General features: G+C 39.8%; 1 protein-coding gene and 1 pseudogene across 2 annotated transcripts in view; both read right to left on the reverse strand.

Moving 5' to 3' along the window:
* MIER3 (MIER family member 3) overlaps window positions 1-4,526 on the reverse strand; it is a 40,282-nt gene extending 35,756 nt beyond the window's left edge. Inside the window, exon 1 of one of the 2 annotated variants that reach the window (XM_017874212.1) lies at window positions 46-4,524. In XM_017874212.1, coding sequence (XP_017729701.1) covers window positions 46-396 — 351 coding nt within the window. In that variant the 5' untranslated portion in view covers window positions 397-4,524. Of the gene's footprint in view, window positions 1-45 lie in introns of both variants that reach the window. The other variant, XM_017874213.1, reaches the window with a different exon arrangement.
* An 18,962-nt stretch (window positions 4,527-23,488) lies between these two features.
* LOC108530960 (U2 small nuclear ribonucleoprotein B'' pseudogene) lies at window positions 23,489-24,136 on the reverse strand (annotated as a pseudogene).
* Between the last annotated feature and the right edge of the window lie 432 nt (window positions 24,137-24,568).

The raw sequence follows: 24,568 nt of genomic DNA on the forward strand, positions 1-24,568 counted from the left end.
ACCCCCGCGCCCGCCGCAGCCGGCCAGACGCGCACCCGCGCGTACCGTCCTTCTCCTCCTGGCTGGAGTAAAGTTCCTGCCGAATTGGAGGCAAGTGGGGGACGGACGGACGCACGGGCGCGGGACAGACCCACTTCCAGCCAGTGGAGGCCCAAGATCCGGCGGGCGCGTTTGGGGACCGACCCACAGACACCGCGACGCGGGAGGGCGTGCGGGCAGGAGATTTGGACTGGCAAGAGATGTGCAGGGGAACTCGACAGATTCAACTTCGCTAAGAGGAGGAGGCGATCGATGAAATAGACAGATGTGGGAGGAAGCTCTGGGAAATGGGAGAAGAGGCTGGTGGATGGCAGAGTCAGTCCAGGATGAGAGGACAACAGTCAGGCACTTTGCCATTTCCACAAAGAGACCTGCAGGTGTGGGAGATGGAGACCGGTGTACACTGGCTGACGGAGTGGACAATGGAAGTAGACATTTGCCAAACAGATTATTGACAGCACAGAAGAAAAGACAAAAGATCGACAGGGCAGAGAAATGATGCTGAACATACTTGTACAGTTCAAGAAGATGCCCAAAAAATATAAACTGTCCTGTTACGGAAAAAAATTAGACCAGTTCTAGGAATTGTTCATCACCAATGTGTCTTAGGGGATGACCCAGAGATACTTGATACATCTGTTGAAGGACGGGAACAGCATATCAAAGGCCCTGAACTGAGTCTCAAAAATTCTACCCCCCACTTCCCTCACCTCTCCAAAAAGGCCAAACATTTGGGTAGGATCATAAAAGGAAACTAGTCCCTTGTGCAAGTGGATGGGTGAAAGACGGAGCATAAGGCTTAACAGGAATACCTGCTCCTACATGTGCCTTATGACCATTTGCTCTTCATTGGGGGAGATTACTCTCCGGAAGGTCCACATCCACACTGAAAGACTGAGCCAAGTACACAAAAATATACGCTAACGATTGATTGGAGAGTTAGGTCCTGCAAGAAGTTAAAGGTACGGAGTTGCCCTAGCAAATTCGGAGGACACATTGTCCTGAAGTGGGAGGCCAGTTTTATCTGTAAAAAAGAAAGTCGGCTGTAAGGTACAGGATAAGTGAGATGCAAACTCAATCAGGAATTATAGCAGGACCCTACAGGAATTTGGAGAGCGTGATCTCAGACACCAGAGCTCTTCTCCCAGCTTTTTTCTAAAACATACATAATATTAAATGATAAAGACAAGTATTTTAGAAGCTAAAACTTTCCATACTTTATACTTTTAATCCAAACATGAAAGGTCTTGATTTTAACCTGGGATCCCTCCAATTCCCTTATTGCTGTAGTGCGTACTGTGGATGAGGCTGGAGACTGGAGGTAGGGAGAGGGTTATTTTCAAATTTTTTGTCAAGGCATCTCAAAATCAAGCTTATACCACGGGTAAAAGTTATTTATTTATGGAAATTTTAGGGAAAATCACTCCAACTATTTCTAAACATCATAAAGACATGGAAAATTACGCTTTCCCTGCTGTGAAAGATATCTTTCGACCTTTTGTCCAGTCAAATAACTCAAAAACAGCTGAACTTTGAAACCAGACCTTGGCACACATTGTATGTATTCTCCTCAATGAGGCGTTCAGAGTTTTCAAAGTAAAAAAAAAAAAAAAATGGCTTGAAATTAAGTACAAGTGAATAACTTTAGAAATGAGGCCGTGAGCACAGCCTGTGGACAGAGCCATGAAACAGTGTCCTGAGCAGCTGGACCACAGTCTGAGCCACGTCAAGAAAGTGTCTCCAACAACCTGCCTCACACATTACATTGGGAAAAACATTTTCTTCCCAGCAAACTTGGCTAATCCAAACTATAAATGTAGTCTTAGATTATATGTTTTGCCATAATTGAAATATACACAATTTTATTCACTGCCATAAATCTAGTAGTGTTTCTGTAGACTCTCTTTATATTCAGTTGTAAAGATTTTGTATAGGCATTTGTAATTTCGATGCTTATGTGCTCCCTATTATAGTACATAGTGTAGGGAGTCTGAGTCTATGGTATTAAATAAGGATTCAGACAAAGATAAATGAAGCTAAATTAATTAGCAGTTAAAGGAAGCAGAGCTACTTTCCCCCACCTGATCACTAGAGAAAGTTTACCACCCAGTCTTACATAACACATTCTTTTATGATAAAGTGTGTAAAGTCTACTGTATGTAGATGGAGCTCTCATTTTTTCTGATTGACAAGACTTTCAGGAGTCAGTACAGATTAAAAACCCTTTTGTCCCAAGGAGTTGAAATTAAAACACTATTTGCTTTTTACTTGTATTATCCTGTCACTATGCAACAGATGGCATTAATATAGAAAGTACTAGATGCTGGACACTGTGGGACCACCATAAAAATGTCCTTGTCCCCCAAAAGCTTACAATCTAAGTAATTTCTACAGGTGGTAAATGGATACATGAGCAAGGAAAACTAAAAACCATAGTAACCTCCTAAGGAGAACCAAAATGTCATAGATCCTCCAACCATCTTTAGAAAGGAAATAAGAAAGGTTTATGTATAAACATGTAATTTGAGAGGCTTCCAGTAAATTCATACAGTAAAATAAACAAGTATAGATATAAAAAATGAGGACCAACGAAACTAGACTAGGAGGTTAACACTAAAGAAAAAATAAGAATAAGGGTATGCAAGTTATGAGGTGTGACACAATACAATAGTTAAGCCATAAATGTAGAGCTTTCTGGCAGCCAAAGCGAAAAAGGTGAATGTAATCAGTTGCTTGCTTCTCATTGGAGAAGCATACAAATGTAGAAAAAATATACAAATTCTTCGATGAAAACAAACTTTTTTCAGAACACTTTAAAAGAAATGTCTTGTCTGCACTATATAGATACAGTAATGCAGAGGGAAACAGCCTCCACCAGGTCCCCAAATGCACTAGCAGCTTTTACGACATTGTTTCTTTTGGTAATGTGTATGGAAGTTGAGGACACAATAAGAATGCAGGACCTACTGAAAGCAGTTAATGTGGCCACAGTAATGCAACATAGATATTTAGGCTTCTGTAGATTCCATCTAACCCATTGGAAAATAATAAACTATCCAAAGTTAATGTCTCAATCTCAAATGCCCATAGTAGTCAGGAAGGCATAATGAATGAATGAAGCAGGCTAGTGTAGATAAACGCTGGAGTAATAGCAAATTTGGAGACATGTGTCCTACTTAAACAGGGAAGCCACTATGTACTACGTGAGCCAGTTTCAGCTGATTGGCGCAGTGTTTCCAGTTTCAATTTTCCAAGAACAGCTGGAAAACTGAATTTTTATGTGAAATCTCCTGGTTGTAAAATTTTGTCAACTAATTTTTAAAAAATTTAAACACAGTGTAGATCCAATAAACCGTGTTAAGTAACTCATGGTTAACCTGGGAGCTTCCAGTTTGCAAACTCTGATCTAGAACATCATCTTAGCATTACTTCTCAGCATAGCTTATAAGACTGTAATGCCAATAGTTAGACCCAGCATCAGACCAAACTACTTGCATTTTTCTGAATTTATCCACTTCTCCTGTGTGATATTCAATTAAATACTTTTTGTTGGAATGAATGGCCACTCTCTGAGAAAGCTAATTGATCATAATAAGTTTTGCTTAAACAAAGATTATTAACAAAAGAAAAATGATCTGCATGGTAACTTTAAAAAAAGGGAGAGTTCTCACAGTTCAAAAGAGATTTCAGTTCATTTCTAAGAAGGGAACTTGGTCCATAGACATGAACATTTATCCAGCCCATGAGTCAGGGCCATTCTTAAAATGAGATGGATGCATCAGGCTGACATACCTGTGCAAGCATACCCGATTGGAACTTCCAATTCAATGGCTTTAAATGCAGGAACATCCTCAAAAGAATTTGTAATAACTGTATCCTTTCTCATGTTTTCTAATTGGCTTCTAATTTTGTCATTATAAATTTAAATAGCTGCAAAGGATATACTTACCTTTTGTAATGATGGTCGTTTAAAAATAAAGCCATTATATAACACTTAAAATGTATGCAATGGAATCTAAATACCATAACAATTTGATATTTCATTATTCTTTTAAAAAGACGTAAACATGTTTCTTTAATGGTATGAAATTTTACATGATTCCTTTTTCTCCTTGAACTCATATTCCCATTCTACTTTCTCCAAAGAAGTGTAATATGCTTTATGCTTAGAAGTCTTTCGTTGATACCATACAATCTTTATCTGCAACAAAAATATCCTTGTAAATTGATAGTAAAGAGAAATACTTTTCCTCCAGATTGAATTATCAGTACAATTACTACTCATTTGCATTTGATCTAAACAATATACATGTATTACAAGTGTTGAGTAAAGCTTTTTGAACAAAAATTGCATTGGAAATCAATCTATTGATAAGATGAATAGAATCTTTAAAAAATTAATTCATGTACCCATGGGTGAATATTACTTACTGCTAGAATGAGAGTCTAACATCAATTTTATTCTTAGTCTTTATTTGTATAGAAGTAAGGTTTGAGAAACCATATTCATACACAAGTAGATAGGAATGGAAGGGTTTTGTTACTAAACCATTGCTCAATTTTGATCTCCTTAGTAATACATCATGTTATGATCTTCTATCAAACATTATTTTTAATGATCTATACACTGGTGTTTTCAATGTGTTCCTTCAACTTTGCTGGAAGCTAAGAGTTAAAAGCTCCCTGACTTGAAAAAGGATTGAAAAAGAATTATAGCTCATCATTATAATGCACTTCAGTTTTGATGAAGGTTACGAAAAAAGCCTTTGCCAGGACTTATCAAATGACTATTAATTGCACTGTTTCACGTAGAGGCAATTGTTTAACTCAACAGGCTCAGAAAAGGGAAGGAAAATGGGAGTAGTCTTAATTTTAAGACTCTCTTACAAATACAGTTTTGTTAAATAAAATGTTTATATCTTATCACACGTTTTAAATACATTTTTGTCAAAACCTTGGACCGGAGACCTAAATATTTCACTTGTGGAAAATGTCTGCCACATAACCTGACAAGCAAACTCTGTCCCCTTTGTCAAACCAAACTGCCAAGTCTGACTTGAAAAGTCTGATTTTACTTTTCAGTTCTAAGAAGGATAATAATTCTTATTTTGAGGCATATTTGAAACCACCGAGAAATAAATTACAAAACATGGATTATAAGATAGATTACTAAAAGCATGCAATTCAAGATTAAAGTGATGTCAGATCTAATTGAATTTTTTCATTTTATAAGTTATAAAAAGAGTAATCAATACATAGTTCATCACTTAGCTTGTTATAATACAATGTAGCGTGTAGCTACAAGTAATGTTATGTATATTGCAAAGAATATGATAAAAGGCACGGTATTTTTTGTTAAACAAGTGTTACAAACTGAATATTTATGTTCTCCCCAAATTCATATGTAGAAGCCCTAACCCCCAGTGTGGCTATATTTGGAGATGAGGCCTCTAAAGAAGTAATTAAGATCTCCATGCTACTTTCTTGGACTTTGCTGCTCTCGTTATATTCAAACTTTGGCCACTTTCTTGGCCCCTGCTTCTGGGTTGTCTTTGTTTTCTGGCTCTCAGCTCCCTCCGAAGTGGTAGCTGGTACTTTTGGGACTTAACTGTATAAGCCTTCAGCACCTTGAACTTGCCTTTGCCAAATGTTCTCTGACCTTGCCTACTGCTTCTCGAGTACTGCAGTCAACACCTGCCATCAACTCTGAAGTTTGGACAGGCTTTCCAGGATGCCAGGGGCCAGAGCAGAGCAGGAAAAGGGTGACCTTGATCCAATAGGATTAGTGTCCTTTTAAGAAGAGACACTAGAGAGCTTGCTCTCTCATAGGTGCACGTTCTCCCTCTCTCTCTTTCTCTGCGTACATGCATCAAGGAAAACCTGTGTGAGGACACAGTGAGAAGGCAACCGTCTGCAAGCCAGGAAAAGAACCCTCACCAGAAACTGACTCTGCCGGACCTTGATCATGGACTTCTCACCTCCGGAACTATGAGAAAATACATGTCTGTTGTTTAATTTTTAATTCAGTTTATAATTTTTTTTTTTTTGCAGAAGCCCGTGCAGACTAAGAAATGTGTGCACTTAGTATTTGCTTTTGAATCTGGTATTGCTGAACATCTGATACTTGCTTTGGAATAAAAGAGAATTATGAGTAAAAATTCAGAAATACTTCATTAATTGTATTTATGTTCAAACTTTTCTTATATCCATGTATCGGATGATAGTAAAAGGAATATGCTGCTGCTAAAGATAATAGTCCAGGAGTTGGCCTATCATTTTATTTTATAAGAAGTGGAAAATGTTAATATTATAAGAGAAATCATGTGAGAATATTTATTTGTGGCTTCTATCCAGTGTTCATGGAAATGTGAAAGTCTCTGAAAACATTTCAAAACTATGGCCTACAGTTGAGTGTGAAGACTAGTTGAAAATACTTGCTTAGATTTCAGTAATGATTAGTATTTCTTACCGATGCTGGATTCTTCACTTTGGTCTTTCCAAACCCTTCTTCAAGAGCAATGCATTATTTGACAAAGGCCAAGAGGAAGTCATTAAATGAAAAGTGCTATCCTTTTTACTGCCTTTGTGGCACAGTATAGTATATCTGATGTTGCAAAATCTCAACAAGAACTAAAATACCCCATTCCTCACACCATGCTTAACCTTTGACTAAAATACATGTAAGACAGGGAGATTTGACATGTATTAAATATGGCCTAAAACCTTACTATATTTCTTTGATTTCAATGTGTATTTCAAAACAGCTTCTGTAAGGATTTCTTCTTGTGTCTCATTAACTCGAATGGTAAAAAAAGATTTACTTCTCTGAGATTGACCAAAAAGCTTGAGCCAAACAACCATAAAAACTGACAATTACTTCATAGTTCTGTGTTGTACTGTATTAGAATGGAAGCTAGAGAGAATTTGGGAAAAGCTTCACTTGACAATTTAAGAATTTAGCACAAAGAAATTGGGGGCAACAAACGCAGGTTACTGGGTTTGAGCTGGAGTATAAAGGGCAAAGATAAACAGGGATTTCTCTCGATGAAAGATTATTAGTACCTCCAAGGCAACTGTTAGCAGAGCTAGACTTATTTTATGGCTGTTTAAATTATCTGGAATAAAGAATGCACAACTTAGGGGATGCCAGTGCCTCTGTTCTCCATTCCATTCAAAGAATATGCTCCAGGTTTAGCTTGAGATGGGAGACTTGAATCTTTTGTACTCTTGTTTGGCTTCTCCTAGTGTGAACATCTTGCTGCGTTGAGTGTAACTCTGGTGTTTAAAGATACACAATTTTTTTTTTTTTGGTACAGCATGGTCTGTAAATACAAGCCAACTTCATCATCTGGTGTTCAACTAAAGAAACACCCAATACTGAAGGAAAATTGGCTGCATCGGACTTTTTGGGAGGCTGTATATTCACTTTCAATGTGGCACTTTCCTAAGGCATTTTTTAAAGTTTCATTTTAAAAAATTATTATTATGAAATATTTCAGGAATAGCAAAAGTATACCATTTTTCTTCTTTGTTCTTCATTTAATTTGCACAAACTAAACATAAATACAATATAATTCCATGTTGTAAGTATTTATTGAGTACCTATTAAATGCATATTATTTCCTATCTCCCAATTAGCTTGCAAGGTGAATGTTATTCTCTCCATTTTACAGATGAGGAAACTAAGGCTCAAAGAAATTAAAATGTACCCAGTTTAAAAATGATAGAGCTGAATTTGGACCCAAGTTTGCTTAAATTTAAAGCCTGGACTCCTTTCTTAATATCAAGATGCTAATGAGTAAAATAGGAATCATTATAAAACAAAAAGATAGCATTTAAGTGAAATCTTGATTATGAATGAGAAAAAGCAATCTCATTTGGGGGGAAAATGTGCTAAACTAAAGATCCTAACTTTTGGAATAAACTGTGAAACTGGATTTTAAAAAATGTGTATCAGATCAACTTTATTGCAACAATAATTTAGGAAAAATAATCAGAGTTACACAGTACTTGAAAGATGGTAAGCAGAGAGAGCTATCTCAGTCCCTCCTTGCATACACTTGACCCAGCACAGTGCTTGGCAAATGTTTGTTGAATGAATGCATCAGGATCTAGTTCAACAGCACTTTCTTGGAGAGAAATAGCCCAAGGTATAGACGATGAGGACAGGCAGTGCTTCCTAATGCATCCTTAGGGAGAGTGTTATACAGGAGCAGTCATCCACTTATTAATCCATTTAGAAATCATTTCTCTCCTTGGCCTTTTGTTGGGTTAGGTCTGCCCATGTGATACACGTACCAGGAAGCCTAGCCATGGACACTAGTTCTCTAGCTTCAGTGGGCAGTCAGCCCTGCTGCTCACCTCTTCTGACTTGCTCTCATCCCCTTCTCCCTCCTCCACCTCTGATACCTAACTCTGCTTGATGTTGCGTCACAGAGCAGTGCACTGTGGTGCCCCCTTACTTGTCTGACTCACTAGGACATGCTTCTTAGGCTTTCACTCTCAGCGTTTTCTCTGGGACATGATTGGGTCACTTCTAACATCTCCACTCACCCCTAGCTACAGGTTTTGCTTGGTCCACACAAGATCCATGTTGGCCACCTCAGCTCTACCTGGCCTTTCCATCTGGGATAGAAAGGTACATATTCTGCTCACTATGCTAGGATCCGTATGGGAATATTTTATGCAGCTGTGCTGCAAGGCAGCTCTCCTCACTCACCAGCTTCCATGACAGCTTTAGAAATAACGAAGCCTCAACATTTATATGTTCATACAAATAAACCCACCCCACCACCGGGTGGATTTCTCCCCAAAATTATGATGTCAAAGTTGTATAAGAACAGGCCAATCCTTTGGAAAAACCTCTCTATGTACAAAGAAGGAATTTCAGGACCTGTTTATCTCAGAAACATCCTTTGTGCTCTACTAGTTTTCTTGGACTACCATAACAAAATACCATACTGGGTGGCAAGAACAGCAAAAATTTGTTTTCTCACAGTTTTGGAGGGTAGAAGTCCAAGATGAAGGTGTCAGCAGGGCTGGATTCTTCTGAGGACTCTCTCCTTGGCTTGCAGGTGGCTGCCCTCTTACTGCCTCTTCACATGGTCTTTTCCTCTGTATCTGCATCTTTCGTGTCTCTTTGTGTGCCTGAATTTCCTCTTCTGATAGACATCAGTCAGATTGGATTAGGACCCATCTCAATTTTAACCTCATTTAACTTAATCACGTCTTTAAACACCCTGCCTCCAAATAAATAAAGTGACATTCTGAGGTACCAGGGGTTTGGACTTCAACATACGAATTTGGGGGGACAGTATTCCAGCCATAACATGTGCCCCCTCAGATTCCTTCCACTCAAACTGCCTCCCAGACTCACAGCCTCCACTATGGATGACAGCTCTGTCCAGGCAGCTGTGTCCTAGAGTCTGGCTTCTCCTGCCTCTTCTGTACTACACAGTGCGCCAGCCTGCCGAGCATAGTACCAGGCTTCCTGAGTGACTGTCTGAAGGGGTTAGATGCTATGACAGAAATGTGAAGACATTAACACTCTCCAAGGCAAACTTTGATGATGGGGAAATGGGAGACCTAAGGGTGCAGGTGGTTAAATTCCTTGGATTGATGACTCTGAGGCACTGTGTCCCCACACAGTCTGTCCTGAGATAGTGTAGGGGAGCAGATGTACCTGCTGAGAGACCAGATGTCACCTGTGGCTTTGTGGTGAAGCAATGACCAGCATGGGTAAGCATCACCTTGCATGGTTTTCCATCTTCCCTTGTTTAACTTCCCTTTTCCCTTGCGCTTGCTACCATGACTTTGTACCTCCCGAATACTCCCAGATACATCATCATCACCCAGTCCTTGCTTCACGCTCTGCTTTCTAGGGAACCCAGGCTAGAACATTGACATAACTGCTAGCTGGAAAACAACATTTTTAAAAAACGAAAACACCTTATTCATTAGAGATAAACACTGGCAAGCAATTTTGGGGCTGATTCTGAGCTATCACTTCATCAATGACAAATTCCTGCATTGTGTATAATCAGATCAGAGGAATCATCACCACTCTGTGAAATATAGGACTAGACAATGTATCAGTCAGTTCCAACTAGAAAAACAGAAACCAGCCTAAGAATTTAAAACAAAGGAAATTAATCCATGAATTGCTTACACAGGTCATGAAAGAGCTGAGATGCCAAACAGAGGACTGTGAAGCAATCCAGAGATTTGCAAGGGCAGAAAGCTGCTACCGCCCCTAAGCTGGAGAGACAAAGGGAGGAATCAATGTTACCAGCAGCCAGAGCCACTGGGTGAAGTTGTAACCAACCATCTAATGCCTGACTAGGTAGAGCTGAAGATATAGCTATGCTAGAGATGCAACTCGAGACACAGAGAGAGGGAGAAATATTCTGACTTCCCTCTTCTTCCCTCCAGTTTCTTGCCAGCACCTCCCATTGCCTGAATGCAGGAAGAAGCTGGTTGATCTAGGAGCCTGGGAAATGCAGCCTATAGGAGTTGGCACCTCTGTCACTCAGAGCACTTCAGGGGAAGGATATGGAATGGCATAGCATAGGTTGAAGATTGGTCCAAAAAACAAGACAGGCTAACTAAACAAGATAGGCTAACTTGGAGAAATTGATAGATAGTCAATAACTTTATGAGCCAAGGAAGTGTACACTGGGAGAAAAAATAGCACAGTTACAGCATAGCGGGCATCAGGATAAAACAGACCTGAGTTCATATGGAAGATTTCCCTATTTATTGGGCATGTGACCTTAGATGAGTCATTTAATTTATCTGAACCTCAGTTTCCTTTCCTCAGTCTGTGTTGTAAAGATTATATGAGATTACTTATGTCAAGTGCTTAGCATATTAGCTGACATCTAATAAGTAATCAATGAAAGACAACTCTTAAAGTAACAAATTGGAGACCAATATCTAGTTGGGTTAGTCTGTGATATGGTCTGACTCTGTGTCCCCACCCAAATCTCATCTCGAATTATAATCCCTACTTATCGAGAGAGGGAGGGAGATGATTGGATCACAGGGCAATTTCCCCCATGCTGTTCTTGTGATAGTGAGTTCTCATGAGATCTGATGGTTTTATAAGCATCTGGCATTTCCCCTGCTTGAACTTCTTTCTCCTGCAGCCATGTGAAGATGGTCCTTGCTTCCCCTTTCACCATGATTGTCAGTTTCCTGAGGCCTTATTGGCCATGTGGAACTGTGAGTCAATTAAACCTCTTTTCTTTATAAATTACCCAGTCTTATGTATTTCTTTATAGTAGTGTGAAAATTGACTACTACAGTCTGGTTCTTCAAAAAGGAAAGATTTGGATGAAGTAGTGTATTTGGAAGATGATCCCATTGCAAGGGAGTGGGAAACTGAAACACAGAAGGGAGAAAGCCAACAAATGGTGTATTAATAAGAGCTTACCACTGTGGGCAACAAGGGTTCAATCCCACAGAGGACCCTCTTAGGAAATAATGTGTAATGCTTTTGAATTGTAAAGTTTTTAAAAGGGGTGACGTAGCTGGAGTTTTAGCTACCAATTCCCATCCACAGTAAAAGCTGCTCCTGGCATTAACTCCTAGGCACTTTCAGCCTGCCCTTCATAAGGGCTGAGCCTACTGTCTCAGCCAGAGAACACCCTTAGATAATAAGATGCAAGAACCAGGTGTGTACAGGTGCCATCCACAGGGGACCTGGGCAAACTGAGGAACATAGATTAATTATTGCTAGTAGCTACTGCTGCTGTATAGCTGAAAAAGATCTGGGATCACAGTGGGCTATGATCCCACCTAAAATCAGCACAGTTGTACTTCCGTGTTTCCCCAGACCAATACTTCTGAAACTTTTCTAACCAATATCCACAGTTAGAAATATATTTTTACATTGTGACACAGTACACATAAACATTTGTATAGTGCACATTTATACCAAAACAAAAGTTTTCTAAAATAATACTTATTCTTTTGAAATAACATGCACCCTAATATCTTTCTATGCCACTATATTTTTTACAACGAAGATTGAAATTTCCAAAACTGATTTCAAGACCCTCTAAAAATCCTGAGTGTATTATCCTAGCTACTGCAAGTGTGTACTGCTGCAGTGATAAGGAGCTTGAGCAAGACTGTAAATAAATGATGTCATTGTGCCCTAAAGTCATTAAGTACTAAACTAATTTCAGCTGACTTTTTTTTTTTATAGCAAGACATTCTCAGTGAAGGAAGCAGTATGTTGACTGATATTTTAGCACTAGGTCTTTATCTAGTCAGAGACTGGAAAAGTTAACAAACACATACTTTGAGTAGCACTGCCCTACACTGTACTTGAATGGGGTTTTTAAAATGGGCTTAAGACTAAAAATGAATTTTTCTAAAGCTTGCCCTTGTCTGTCGTTAAAAGATCCCTAGCCCTCCACAAGTCTTATTTAGTATTTCTTGGGGTCTCATAGGGGTATCTCTGATGAAGTTGCCAAACCATATTTACAGAAAGTTCCTACCTCTCCTTAGCTTCAAAGGCTAGAATGAAAGATGAAGACCACTGCCCCCACTCTGCTCATCCCTGCAAGGAGGACCACTTGGTCCTTACTCCTGTGCTCCCTGCCTTTCCACTCCTGCCGCTGCCACCATATTGGGAAATAAGGTTCAGGTGCCACTTTTGTGGACTAACAAAAGAAGGGAAACTGGGTCCTACATTGCAACTGTAGGCCCCCATCCCAGGTCACAGAGGAGTTCTGTGATGCCTCTATCTTCTAGGGCAACAGTCCTCAAACTGGAGTACCTTAGTATGCTCAACCCAGGACAATTTTGCTCCCCCAGGTGACACTGGCAATGTCTGAAGACATTTTTGTTGTCACAACTTGAGTGGAGGAATGCTACTGGCTTCTGGTAAATAGAGGTAAGGGATATTGCTAAATATCCTTCAATGCACAGATCAGCCCTCATAACAAAGAAATATTTGACCCAAAAGGTCAGTAGTGCCAAGGTTGAGAAAACCTGCCCTAGGGGTACACATAGGCTTCCCAGGGGCAAGTGGGCACTGGTCACTTTAAGCTGATTGGTTAACATATCTTCCATTTCCATTTGCACCATCTCCTAAATTTGGTTTACCACACTCTGCAAGTTCTACTTTCCCACCTCCTTTTCACAGTGACTTCTCTTCCAAACCCCAAATATACTATCTAGGTATAAAAATCTTGCAGGGCAGCCGGGGGTGGTGGCTCACGCCTATAATCCCAGCACTTTGGAAGGCCGAGGCAGGCAGATTACAAGGTCAGGAGATTGAGACCATCTTGGTCAACATGGTGAAACCCCGTCTCTACTAAAACACAAAAAATTAGTTAGGCATGGCGGTGCATGCCTGTAACTCCAGCTACTTGAGAGGCTGAGGCAGGGGAATCACTTGAACCCGGGAGGCGGTGGTTGCAGTAAGCTGAGATCACGCCACTGCTGCACTCCAGCCTGGCAACAGAGCAAAACTCCATCTAAAAAAAATATATTGTATGGCAAGCCAGGTGTGGTGGTGCATGCCTATAGTCCCAGCTATTCAGGAGGCTGAGGCAGGAGGATCATTTGAGCCCAGGGGTTCTAGGTTACCATGAGCTCTGATTGTGCCATTGTTTTCTAGCCTGGTGACAGAGTGGAATCCTGTATCTTAGAAAGAAAAAGATTGATGACAGATATTTCTATAAACTAAATTGGATAAATCTTCAGGGCAAGGTATAATATATAAAATACGACAGGGATTACATCCTTTGCAACTGTTTACATTTATAATAGAAATCTTTACGTGTTAACTTTTTTTTTTTTTTTTTTCTTGAGACAGAGTCTGGCTCTGTTGCCCATGCTGTAATGCAGTGGCACAGTCTCGGCTCACTGCAACCTCTGCCTCCTGGGTTCAAACAATTCTCATGCCTCAGCCTCCCAAGTAGCTGGGATTACAGGTGCCTGCCACCATGCCCAGCTAATTTTTGTATTTTTAGTAGAGATAGGGTTTCGCCATGTTGGCCAGGCTGGCTTCAAACTCCTGACCTCAAGTGATCTGCCCACCTCAGCCTCCCAAAGTGTTGGGATTACAGGCATGAGCCACCACACTCAGCCCTACATGTTAACATAAAAATGTGAGGAGATGGAAATACAAGTCAGAATAGTGGTTATCTGTGGGAAGGAGAGAGCAGATATCAACAAGAAGGGAGCATGAAGGAACCTCTCAAGCTGCTGGAAGTGTTCTATACCCTGATCTTGGTGGTGGTAACACACATGTATAAATATATGAAAGTTCACTAAGCCTTACACTTAAGATTTGTGTACTTTACATAAGTTATATTTCAATTGTTTTAAAGTGAGAGCGTTTTTCAAATTTATTTTGGGAGAATAATCAAGCAAAAATATTTGAAGACCACTGTTCTAGGAGACTGAGAGGACTAAGTCTTCCTGGCCTTATGTCCTTACTTTCCAGCAGCCATGGTTTAAAACCTGTCTCTCCAGTCCTCTATCCTCAGGGCTTCCTTTTCCCAGGATGGCTTCCCAGGATGGCTCACTTTCCTCCCAGTCATTCCACCAAAGTCACTCTGTGCTGGAGATTGAATGTTTGTATTCCCTCAAAATTTGTATTTGGAAACTTAATCCCCAAGGTGATAGATAGTTTTAGGAGGCAAAGTTGTTAGGAGATGATTGGCTCCTAAGGATAGATCCCTCATGAATAGGATTTGTGCCCTTAGAAAAGAGACCCCTGGCCAGGCATGGTGGCTCATGACTGAAATCCCAGCACTTTGGGAGGCCAAGGTAGCAGAATTGCTTGAGGCCAGGAGTTCGAGACCAGCCTGGTCAACACAGTAAGAGCCCATCTCTATTATAAAGAAAAGAAAAGAGACCATAGAAAATCCCCTTGTCCCTTTTACCATGTGAGGACACAGGGAGAAGATGGCCAACTATGAACCAGGAAGAGGGTCCTCACCAAACACTGGATCTGCCAGTGGCTTGATCTTGGACTTCCCAGACTGTATAACTGTAAGAAATAAATGTTTGTTTTAAAGCTACCCAATCCATGGTCTTTTGTTATAGTCGCCCAAACAAGGACACTCTGATCAACATGCCCCTTACATCTTGGACCACTTCCCTGGGCATTTTTCTCTACCACCTGCCTTAACTGAAATTTGCCTCTTTTCCTTGATGCCCTAGGGCACCATCCTTTCAGACTGCACAAGCCTCAGGGTCAGGAGGAAGGGTCTATGTCTTGCTCCTTTGATACTAAGTCAGGATGCTTCATCTGCTAAGAATCCTAGCATTCTCTCATCCTACCTCAACTCCTGGTCACTATCACTTAATGACTGCCTGACCAGTGCCCTTTGTCAATGAGAACCTTAATACCTGGATTATACACAGCCTTCTCTACTCTAAGCTCTGTTATTCGGTTGAAGTAATATTTAAAGAAAAATAATTTTAATTTTCATCAAGTTCAATGTATCAGTGCTTTTTCTTTTAAGGTTTCTTTTCATAGCCTATGCATAATAATTTTTTCTTAATCCAATTTTCAAAGATTTTATCCTACATGTTTGTGATGGTTAATTTTAGGTGTCAAGTTGACTGGATTAAGGGATGCCCAGATAGTTAGTAAGGCATTATTTCTGGGTGTGTCTGCGAGGGTGTTTCTGGAAGAGACTGTCATTTGAATCAGTGGACTGAATAAGGAAGATCACCCTCACCCAATATGAGGATGGGCAGGCATTATTCAATTGGTTGAGGGCAAATATAGAACAAAAAGGCAGAGGAAAAAATGAATTCACTCTCTCTTCTGAAGCTAGGATATCCCGGGCTTCTGTTCTTGGACATCAGAACTCCAGATTCTCTGGCCTTTGGACTTAGTGACTTGTATCAAGCAGCCCCCAGGTTCTCAGACCTTTGGCCTGAAACCAAGAGTTACACCATTGGTTCCCACAGGTTCTTAAGCCTTCAGACTGAGACTAAACCACCTGCTTCCCTAGTTCTCCAGCTTGTAGATGGTCTATCATGGGACTTCTCAGCCTCCGTATTCATATGAGCCCATTCTCATAATAAATTGCCTCTTATATCTATATCTATTTCTCTCCCATTTGTTCTGTTTCTCTGAAGAACCCTGGCTAATACAATCTTTTTAAAGATATGCTATAGTTTTGCCCGGGGATGGTGGCTCACACCTGTAGTCCTAGCGCATTGAGAGGCTGAGGCAGGAGGATTGCTTAAGCCCAAGAATTCGAGATCAGCCTTGGTAACATAGTGAGATTCCCATCTCTACAATACATAAATAAATAAAATAAATTTTAAAAGATACATTACAGTTTTAACTCTACCATTTAGGTCTATGATCTATTTGAATTATTAATAGCTTTTATGCATAGTATTAGTTAAGGGTCAAGTTTCATTTTTTCCATATAAACATACAGTTGTTCCAGCACTGTTTGTTGAAAAACTTTCTCCATTAAAATAACTTGATGTCTTTGGCAAAATAATATATATATTTTATTATCATATTTTTAATTTTATATTATATGCATCTATTTGGGGAATCCTTATTTTGTTTCATGGCTCTATATATCTGTCCATACAATTCCACGCTGTCTTGATGACTGTAGATTTATAATAAACCTTGAGATCAAGTGGCATAAACCCTTCAACTTTGTTCTTTTTCAAAATTATTTTGGCTTTTTAACATCTTCGTTATTTCCATATGAATTTTAGGTGAATCAGCTCATCAGTTTCTATAAAATGCCTTTGGATATTTTGATTCAGACTATGCTGAATCTATAGATCCTTCTTTGCTCTGGTCTTCCTGGGGAAGCATTCCATCTTTCACATTGTGGAAGTTTTGAAATGCATGCATAATTTCTCTAATACTCCTCCCTCAAAAAGTGGAGCCTAATTCCCCTCTTCTTGAACGCGGGCTGTAGTTAGTAACTTGCTTCTTAATGAATATACTCTAGTGGAAATGATGGTATATGATTTCCAAAGACTAGGTGATAAAAGGCACTGTGGCTTCCTCCTTGTTTTTTCTTTCTTTTGGATCACTTATTCTGGGGGAAGCCATGTGCCAAGCCATGCGGACACTCAAGAAACGTTATGAAAAGATCCATATGGTAAGGACAAGAGGCTTCCTACAAATAACAATTAAAGAACTGAAGCCTTCTTCCAACAGCTATGTGAATGAGCAGTCTCGGAAGTAAATCTTCCAGTCCCACTCATGCCTTCAGATGACTGTGGCCCTAGCTGACATTTTGATTGCAACCTCTTAAGAGAACTTCAGCCAGACTCACCCAGTTAAGTGGCTCTCAAATTCCTAATTCCCAGAAATTGTGAGATTATGAGTGCTTATTGTTTAAGCTGCTAAATTTTGGGGTAATTTGTTACATAGCAATTGATAACCAATGCAACTATTAAGTATCATATCTCCTGTAGAAGCCCTTGTCATATTAAGAACACTCCCTTCTGTTACTAGTTTGCTGAAAGTATTCATCATTAATGGGTGCTGAATTTTGTCAAGTACCTCTTCTAACTATATTGAGATGATCATATGCTTTTTCACATGTATTCTGGTCATATAGTGAATCATAATTATTGATTTTCAATGTTAAACCAAGCTTTCATTCCTGGGGTAGACTTTAACCTTGTGGTATAGCCATACAATGAGATAATATTGAGTAATAAAAAGGGAAAAAAACGGATACATGCAACAACATGGATGAATTTCAAACACAGTCTGGTTCCATTTATATTAAATTCTTGAAATGACAAAACTCATCTAGTAACAAAAGTATATTAGTGACTGCCTGGGGCCAGAAAATAAGTAGGGATTGACAGCAAAAGGTAGAAGAAAAGGGTAATAGATATGTTTTATATCTTGATTATGGTGGTAGTTACACAAATACATAACTCGTTAATCAGTACCCTTAAAACAGGGACACTTAAATGTATATGAATTACATTTAGCAAGAGAATTCATATTTTGAGGCCAGGGGTGATGGCTCACGCCTGTAATTCCAACACTTTGGGAGGCCAAGGCAGGTGGATCACTGGAGGTTAGGAGTTTGAGACCAGTCTGGCCAACATAGTGAAACCCCATCTCTACTAAAAATACAAAACTTAGCCAGGCATAGTAATGGGTGCCTTTAATCCCAGCTACTTGTAATCCCACCCAGTAGCGGGTGCCTGTAATCTCTGGCTGACGCCAGAGAATCGCTTGGGCCTGGGAAGAGGAGTTTACAGTGAGCCGAGATTGTGTCACTGCACTCTGGGTGACAGAGCGAGACTCCATGTCAAAAAAAAAAAAAAAAGAATTTATATTTTGAGGCCAGATGTGGTGGCTCATGCCTGTAATCCCAGCACTTTGGGAGGCTGAGGCGGGTGGATCACTTGAGGTTAAGTGTTTGAGACCAGCCTGGTCAACATAACAAAACTCTGTTTCTACTAAAAATCCAAAAATAACCGGGCATAGTGGCACACACCTGCAATCCCAACTACTCGGGAGGCTGAGGCAGGAGAATTACTTGAACCCAGGAGGCAGAGGTTACAGTGAGCTGCGATCATGCCACTGCACTCCAGTGTGGGCAACAGAGAGAGACCCTGTCTAAAATAAAATAAAAGAATTTATGCTTTGAAAGTTTATACTTAAACTCTGTAAAACTAAATATTGAAAATTAGTCGTCTACTAATGTCTGTTGAAATAAAAATGCTAAAACAATAGGTCTAGGGTATCTTTAAATAGTTATCTGGGTTCCAACTAAAGCTGGCAATTTGGTTAATGACTACAGTAAGGGGAAAAACACTGACCTAGTTAATGGATTTAATCTATTCCCGAGTTTAAATGATTGTTAAGTAAAGGCTCTGCCATGCATATAATCATTACTTAGGAAAACATCCTCACTGAGCCTGCTTTCCTGGGGTGAAATTCAAATACACTTGAGAAATCCAAACTCAAGTCAATTTTCCAAAGGAATAAACCTCTACTTAAATGATCCCAGCCTCGCAGCCTCAAAATGGAGGGTTAAAAAGAAACGTAATCCATAACTTTTCCGGTATTTTTTTTCCTCTGCGATGACAGCATTTCTTCTTTAACCATGATAATCTTCAAATCTGTCTTACCCTGAACTAGGACCCTTCAGCCTGAAACACATAGAAATGGTACAACTGCCAACAGTTGTTACTAAATAAACCAGCCATAAAAATGATGTTGTTGATAACAGAAGCAATTAACATTATCAACTGTAAATTACTGTCAGTAAAAACAGAGATTTATTCGTTATTACCATGCCCAATGCTGACCCTTCTTTCTCTTATTTTTGCATTTGCAGAAAATGAAAAGATTTAAGGAAATGAGAGTCTATCTCTAAATTGGTAATTGCCGTGGTTGTGCTGTCATTCTTGTCACTGTCAGGTTGGAATTCCAGAATTGCTGCTGTCCCTAGGTCAGACCGTCCTGGATTCCTCAGCTTGTCATTCTAGCAACTAGAGCAGAAGAAAAAGAAAAGGGCTCTATTAATCAGAGTTCTCCTTAAAAATAGAACCAAGAGGAGATACATAGATAGATAGATAATAGAGATAAAGATGAGATTTATTATGGGAATTGGCTTATGCAATTATGGAGGTCAAGAAGTACCATGATCTGCTGTCTGTGAGCTGGAGATACAGAAAAACCAGTGATGCAACTCAGTCCAAGTACAAAGACCTGAGAACCAGGAGCTACAATGTTTGCAGGCAGTAGAAGATAGATGTTCCAGCTGCAGAAGAGAGAGATAATTCACCCTTTCTCTGCCTTTTTGTTCCATTTGGTCCTCAGTGTATTGGATGATGGCTGCCCACATTGGAAAGGGTGAGCCTTTACTCAGTCTACAGACTCAAATGTCAATCTCTTCTGGAAACTCCTTATAGACACACCCAAAAATAATGTTTTACCTCCTAACTGGGCATCCCTTCTGTCAAGTTGATATATAAAATTAACTACCACAAGGGCTAAGGTAACTGTCAGCTACATTCAGCTTTCCCCTTTTTCTATTCTTTTATTTTGGGGGTAGAATCTGAGAACCCCATTATCTGTAACCCCTATTTTCTAGTGGAGGAAGCCAAAGGTTAATTCTGCTAGTGTGGTGAAAGATGCCTTTCACAGGGAATCCCGAAGAGAGCTGAAGCCAAGGGAGATGCCAAGTGCATGCAGGTCGGCTAAGGTCAGCGAGTTCAGGAGGAGCTGGGAGTCAATGGCAAAAACCGAAGGATCCTAATCAAAAGGACGGATGATAGCAAGAGTAGGTGAAGATATGGAATAATTGGAACCCTGATACACTGCTGATGGGAATGCAAAATGATCCAGCTGCTTTGGAAAACAGTCTGATAGTTTCTCAAAAGGTTAAAAGTAGAGTTAGTATACAACCTGGCAATTCCACTCCTAGCTATATACCCAAGAGAAATGAAAACATATGTCTACACAAAAACATATACACAAATTTCATAGCAGCATTATTCATAGTTGCCAAAAAGTGGTAACAACCCAAATGTCCATCAACTAAAGAACGGATGAACAAAATATGGATCTGTGACTCACACTTGTAATCCCAACACTTTGGAAAGGAGGATTGCTTGAATCCAGGAGTTTGTGACCAGCCTTGGCAATATAGTGAGACCGCATTTCTTAAGAAAAAAGATTAAAAAATTAGCTAAGTGTACTGGCACACACCTGTGGTCCCAGCTACTAAAGAGGCTGAGGTAGGAGTATTGCTTGAGTCTGGGAGGTTGAGAGGTTGAGGCTACTGGGAGCCATGATTACATAACTACACTCCAGCCTGGGTAACAGTGAGACTTTGTCTTTAAAAAAGAGAAAAAGATACATCGCTACAATGGAATATTCTACCCTTAAAAGAATACATATTACAAGATAGATAAATCTTAAAAACACTAGGCTACATGAAAGAAACCCGTCACAAAGAACCACTTATCGTATGATTCCATTTCTATGAAATGTCCAGAATAGGCAAATCTATAGAAACAAAAAGTAGATTAGTGATTGCCTGGTGCTGGGAGTGGGGGAGGCATGGAGGGACTAGAGGTTGATGGATAAGGAGTACAGTGTTTCTTTTGAGGGTGATGAAAATATTCTGAAATTGTGGCTACACAATTATAGGAAAAGCTATTGAATTGCACACTTTAAATGTGTGAATTGTATGGCATGTGAATTATATTTCAATAAAGCCATTACAAAAACAAACAATAGAACTAGGGGACCAGGGCAGGAATGGAGAACCCAGACATTAGCTGGAAGGCAGAAGTTGAGAGAGAGAGCAGGTAGGCAGGCAGCTTGAGGCAGTTCCTAGGTCAGACCCTCCTGACCTAGGTATAAATATTCACTTATTTATACATCCTTATGTAGGGCATAGATCTTTTCTTTGAGAATGATCCGCTCACTGTACTTCACACTTTGTCTCTTACTTAATTTAGATTAATAGTACATTGGTGACAATTTTCAGTTTGTGATTCTTTATTTTTTGTTTTGTGCTGCTGCTGTGGCTGGGTCTGCGCTGCTGCAAAGTGAGGCACTGATAGGGTCAGCTGAATTTAAACCACCAGGGATAGCGTAGACACTTCTGTGTAAAGAGCTGCTGTTTTTACAACAGCAGACTGCTTTTATAGTTGCTGCTATTAAAGAATTCCAGAGAAGCTGCTTCTGTGTCATGACTATGGGGGAAGCATGAGGTGAGCACTATGTTGATTTATTTATTTAGACCTTCAGAGTCATTAGATTGAGTTACTCAGGCTCAGTTCAAGTCCTTTTTTCATATATTCCTTTATTTAGTCCTTTTTACCCCCATATTCCACCCTAGCAACTATTCTAATGAGCACAGTGGGAGTCTTTTTGTTTACATGTATAGGCTTGAATATTGAGTGTTACCATTTTGTATGCATGTATATGGATCTCACATTTTGGAAATATTATTATATTGGATATCCCATTCCGTTTCTTCCTTTTTCACTCTATACTTTGTTTCAAAGACCCATCTGTGCTGTTAGGTATACATCTACTTCTTTGCTTCTAACTGCTCACTGGTGGTGTCTACTGCACATTACCTATCCACAATCTCTCTGATTGGCATACACGTTGCCTTCCTGTCCCTGTTACTCCAAATAACATGTGGAACCCATGAGACTATGCCTCATAGACCTCCAACTGCAGGAGTGTAATTGACCTAAGGCTCAGCTCTGAGCTCTGAAAGCTAGCTCTGGGTTTTACCTGAGGCCATGCTTCCTGTGGACTGCTCCTAGCCAGTGACTGAGCACAGCAGCGTGACTAAGACAGGCTCATTACTGGGAGACAGGGACTCTTCCCATGTCTGATAGGGCTTGAGGACTTCCTGGTGGATTTGGAGAACCTTCCACTAGGTTCTTAGGATGCTTCCACCAACCTTCCTTCCCTCTCCTTCATTTACGGTCAGACTTCATTGTGGTATGAGTTCTCCGATCCCTCCCTATTTTCTCTCACAGGTATTCCCTTTAAGAAAATCTTTGTATGTTTAATTGGTTTAATCTGCATATTGGCATCCTTTTCTTAGACGACCCATGCTAACCCTAATGCTATACCAAACATCCTTGTACATATCCCCTAAGGAGGATGTATAAAGGTTTCTTGGAGATGTACACCTAGGAGGGAAATTGCTGGGTCGTAGGGTGGGGCCAGGTTGCCCCTGGAGTGGCTGCTCACACCTGGATTCTCACCAGCAGTGCATGGGTTCCTGCATCTTTGCATCTGTGCCTATTCATGGCATTATGCTGCTAACCTACGCCCGCCTAAGAGCCATAGAGCGGTATCTCTTTGTTGTCTCAAATTCCTTTTCTTCGATTACTAAAATTATTAATCACTTCTTATACATATTAGTCATTAGGGATTCTTTTTCTGTCAAAGGAATTGCCTACTATGCACTTTAGTCATTTTTGTGTTTGCATTCCTCTCTTTTTCATTTCAGTTTTAGGAATTATTTATATATTCTAGATACAAGAGCCACAGTATCTACCACATGGCCAAACTGAGAAAACAGGGTGTGGGGGAATATCTTCAATTCTTCTTTTTCAATTTTATATATCCCTGGTTGTTTTTAGACGTGGCAGTCATCTCCTAATTTGCCATCTAATAACTTTTCATGACGGCTTTGAATAGCCATTTTTAATTTTAGCGTGATCGAGAGCATCATTGCGGGGTTGGGGGAGGGGGTTGTTTATGCATCACATTGTGGTCCAGAGCTTGAACCACGGCCAGGCACACAGACTTCATTCCTGGCTCACCATGTCCTAGATGTTACCTAGTTAAGTCACTTCTCTGTTTTTTTTCACTTTGACTTTCCCCATCCCTAACTATTAGAATGACCTGACCAAATGTTACTAAAACAAACACTATAAATAATATTGAGTCTTTTAATGATGACTATCCCAAGTATTACTTCTTGACACAGGTGATTTTCATGGCGTAGGACAAAGTGACCTTAAATCCTTGTAAAGATGCCCTGACAGCTCCAGCCTACTTATCATTTTCAAATTCAACCAGAGCAATACCATGCTTTGCAGGTACCAAACGTACTTTCTTGAAACCAGGGAACCGATTAAATAGCACAGATAACATCATCTCATGAGTCTCTGCTGGTAAATTAACTTAAAAATAAAACAGAATTCGGAGGGTAGTAAGAACCTGAGGACTTGGTGTTGAATTTCCTTGGGTATCAGCTTAATTCAGTGTTTCCTGACCAGGCTTTCTGTTTGCAGTTGTTGCTGTCTGTTCCACAGTTTGGGCTTTTTTCTTTTCTTTTGTCAGCAAAAGTGCCACACATTTTAGAAATGATATCAGAATCTGTTTTTGCATACTGGATTTGCATTGGTTTGTCATACAATGGAAATCCTTGTAACTGTCTCAAGGCATTTGTGGATGAGCCCAGTGTCCCCCACTCATCTTCATGGTCTTTAGAGCCACAATATTTACCACATGGCCCAACTGAGAAAACAGGGAACATGGGAATGTCTTCAATCCTTCTTCTTTAATTTTGTCGTTCATATTGTTGATATACATTAAGCGATTTGGTCTGATATCCATGTTTTGAATTCAATTGTTCAAATAGCCTGAGGCCTGCACCATTTCCAGTAAGCACCCAGCAAGTTCCCTGTCTTTCAACTTTTCATCTCAAAGACAAGGACAATATGAGAGAATCCTACTCATCTAAAGCAACTGGGAAGACAGGTAGTTGGCTGATAAAAATAATCATTAAATACCATACATATGTTAAACATTTTCTTTCAACTTAAAACATACAAAAATATTCACTTATTTATACATCCTTATGTAGGGCATAGATCTTTTCTTTGAGAATGATCCGCTCACTGTACGTCACACTTTGCCTCTTACTTAATTTAGATTAATAGTACATTGGTGACAATTTTCAGTTTGTGATTCTTTATTTTTTAATTTTTTATTTTTTTAGAGATGAAGTTGCTCAGGCTGGTTTTAAACTCCCAGGCTCAAGCGATC

The sequence above is a fragment of the Rhinopithecus bieti genome, unplaced genomic scaffold, assembly GCF_001698545.2.
Source record: "Rhinopithecus bieti isolate Rb0 unplaced genomic scaffold, ASM169854v2 scaffold_6513, whole genome shotgun sequence".
Classification (NCBI taxonomy): Eukaryota; Metazoa; Chordata; class Mammalia; order Primates; family Cercopithecidae; genus Rhinopithecus; species Rhinopithecus bieti.